This window comes from Salarias fasciatus, chromosome 19 (genome assembly GCF_902148845.1).
Source record: "Salarias fasciatus chromosome 19, fSalaFa1.1, whole genome shotgun sequence".
Taxonomy (NCBI): domain Eukaryota; kingdom Metazoa; phylum Chordata; class Actinopteri; order Blenniiformes; family Blenniidae; genus Salarias; species Salarias fasciatus.
The window spans coordinates 18850888-18852777 of NC_043763.1; the positions used below are offsets into that span (position 1 = coordinate 18850888).

The following is a 1890-nucleotide window of genomic DNA, read 5'->3' on the forward strand; positions in this document are numbered from 1 at the left end:
GTGGCGTTGAAGCTGCAACGACTCAGTTATCGCGAAGCATTGACCACCAGTAGTTTCTGCATGTAGGTGTTGAGCCACTTCTGTCTCTCCATCGAAGTGAGCAGTTTGCTCTTTTCCCTGAAGGCGGCGTCGTCGGCGACTCCGATGTTCCTCTTCATCGCCCCGGCTCCTTGAGAAGACCACGGCCCCTCCACGCTGGAGATAACAGGGATCAGATTACGACAGGGAAACATACCGAGTACGTCAAGATCCAACACCAAGCTGGTGAGATATGCAGCACTCTTGATGCACATTTTCATATCATTTGTATTTACGGGGACAGCACACCTTTAAAATGAGCAACTGAAAAAAAAAGGTGAAAGTTGTGGCGTGCGAGTCAAAATTTTGGTTAAAAATTCAGTTTAGTTTCGATTGTCTCTCGTCTTTCAGACATTGCAAACTTACCTCACTTCTGCCGTCTCTGGGGCAAAAAGCCACGCCTCGCTCCTCAGCCTGGCCCGACTGTCGGCGGGCGCTCTGACGCCGGGCGCCGCCATCACGTGGACGCTCCAGTCATGCAGAGAGGTGGAGGGGAACCCGATGTCCCAGTCGTCCCGCTTCAGTCCGTCTGAATCGTGAGGATTTCTGGAAGTACAGAAGGTGACATTTCATTTCTCTAAAACTTGAGCCAAAGGTGACAATGAAAGCTGGAAACGAGTAGAGTGCAACAACAGTATAACCAATTTTCTTATTCATCTTATCAAACTTTAAGTAAATGTTATAAATAAACTGTCCTCCAATAACAGTTGACACTTTGCTGGATCTATAAAGAGATGTAGAGAGAGAGAGAGAGAGGAAAAAAAAAACACCTGAGAGGTGGGCGAGGCCGGGGGAAGCCAGACGTCACCAGGGTCATACCCAGAATGCAAAGCAGCAGGTAGGACAGGCGGGGGAACAGAGGAACCTCAGACATCCTACAGTTAAAAACAAACAACAGAATCATATTAAACATGGTCTCCATGTTCATGGACCTCTTTTAAATTGACTCTTCATCCTGCATCCTTTAATCTTAGCCGTTCTTCGTCCCTCATTGATTGCCTTTGTTGATTTCTACAGACATCACTCATCACTTGTGAGGGTTGCAGCATCTGCTTGAACATTTCAAATGAGAACATCACGGCAGAGAGATTTACTCTAGAACGTTTCAGGCTGATTTCATCATATTTATTCACCAAACTGTTGCAGGCAATGGACAGTTTTTAATTTTGATAATTAATCCAAGAATATTCCACGTTAGTCTTGAATTTTACCATATGAATTTTATGAAGCTCAATGAAAACTACCGAGCTGCTTGTCACGGAGTGCTGCTTCAGAATTGACTGTAAATACAAAGTGTTTGAGGAGGAAGTGCAATAACCCGGCAGGGATGAGCTGCAGCCTGGAGTGGAAGGTCGAGCAAAGCCAATTCCAGACTGTTCATGACGAGCGGACTGAGCCTGGAGTCAGGACATGGAGAGCCAGCTGTCCCGACCTGAACCCCGCAGAGAACCGGCGGGTTCTTCTTAAAGAGGAAGATTAAAGAAACCAGAACCAATGTCCAGATGAGGTGAAGCTCACAATCAAAGCAACCTGAGCTCCTGGAGACCTCAGCAGATCTGCAGGCGAATCGCCATCGTTCTACGATGCACTGATGCAGATAGCCATGCAGAGTAAATTTATCTCTGAACACAAGTTTCAGTTTTTTGTATGACATGAAAACTTCCTGTTTTTACCTTGTGTTTAATCGGGTTTATTTTATTACTCAGATTTTACACATTCTTTATTTTTGAAATTATCCTACACTTTTGCTAAATCTTAATCTGTATGAATTCCCTGCTTTATTATTGATACGACTCAATTACAGTAATGCGA

At 44.9% G+C, this 1890-nt stretch overlaps 1 protein-coding gene across 1 annotated transcript; it reads right to left on the reverse strand.

Moving 5' to 3' along the window:
* On the reverse strand, positions 1–952 carry pth2 (parathyroid hormone 2). Its single transcript, XM_030116733.1, has 3 exons — positions 849–952; positions 445–624; positions 1–195 (listed from the first exon to the last, which is right to left on the reverse strand). Exons 1-3 carry the CDS (start codon positions 950–952, stop codon positions 27–29), a joined length of 453 nt encoding a protein of 150 aa, XP_029972593.1. The 3' UTR covers positions 1–26.
* Between the last annotated feature and the right edge of the window lie 938 nt (positions 953–1890).

Excerpts from the sequence above, each read along its gene's own strand:
- pth2 (XM_030116733.1), bottom strand. The coding sequence starts at position 952 with ATGTCTGAGGTTCCTCTGTTCCCCCGCCTGTCCTACCTGCTGCTTTGC. Across the intron at positions 625-848 it reads CGGCCTCGCCCACCTCTCAG|AAATCCTCACGATTCAGACG; the intron begins GTGTTTTTTTTT and ends CTGTACTTCCAG. Across the intron at positions 196-444 it reads CCAGAGACGGCAGAAGTGAG|CGTGGAGGGGCCGTGGTCTT; the intron begins GTAAGTTTGCAA and ends TGTTATCTCCAG.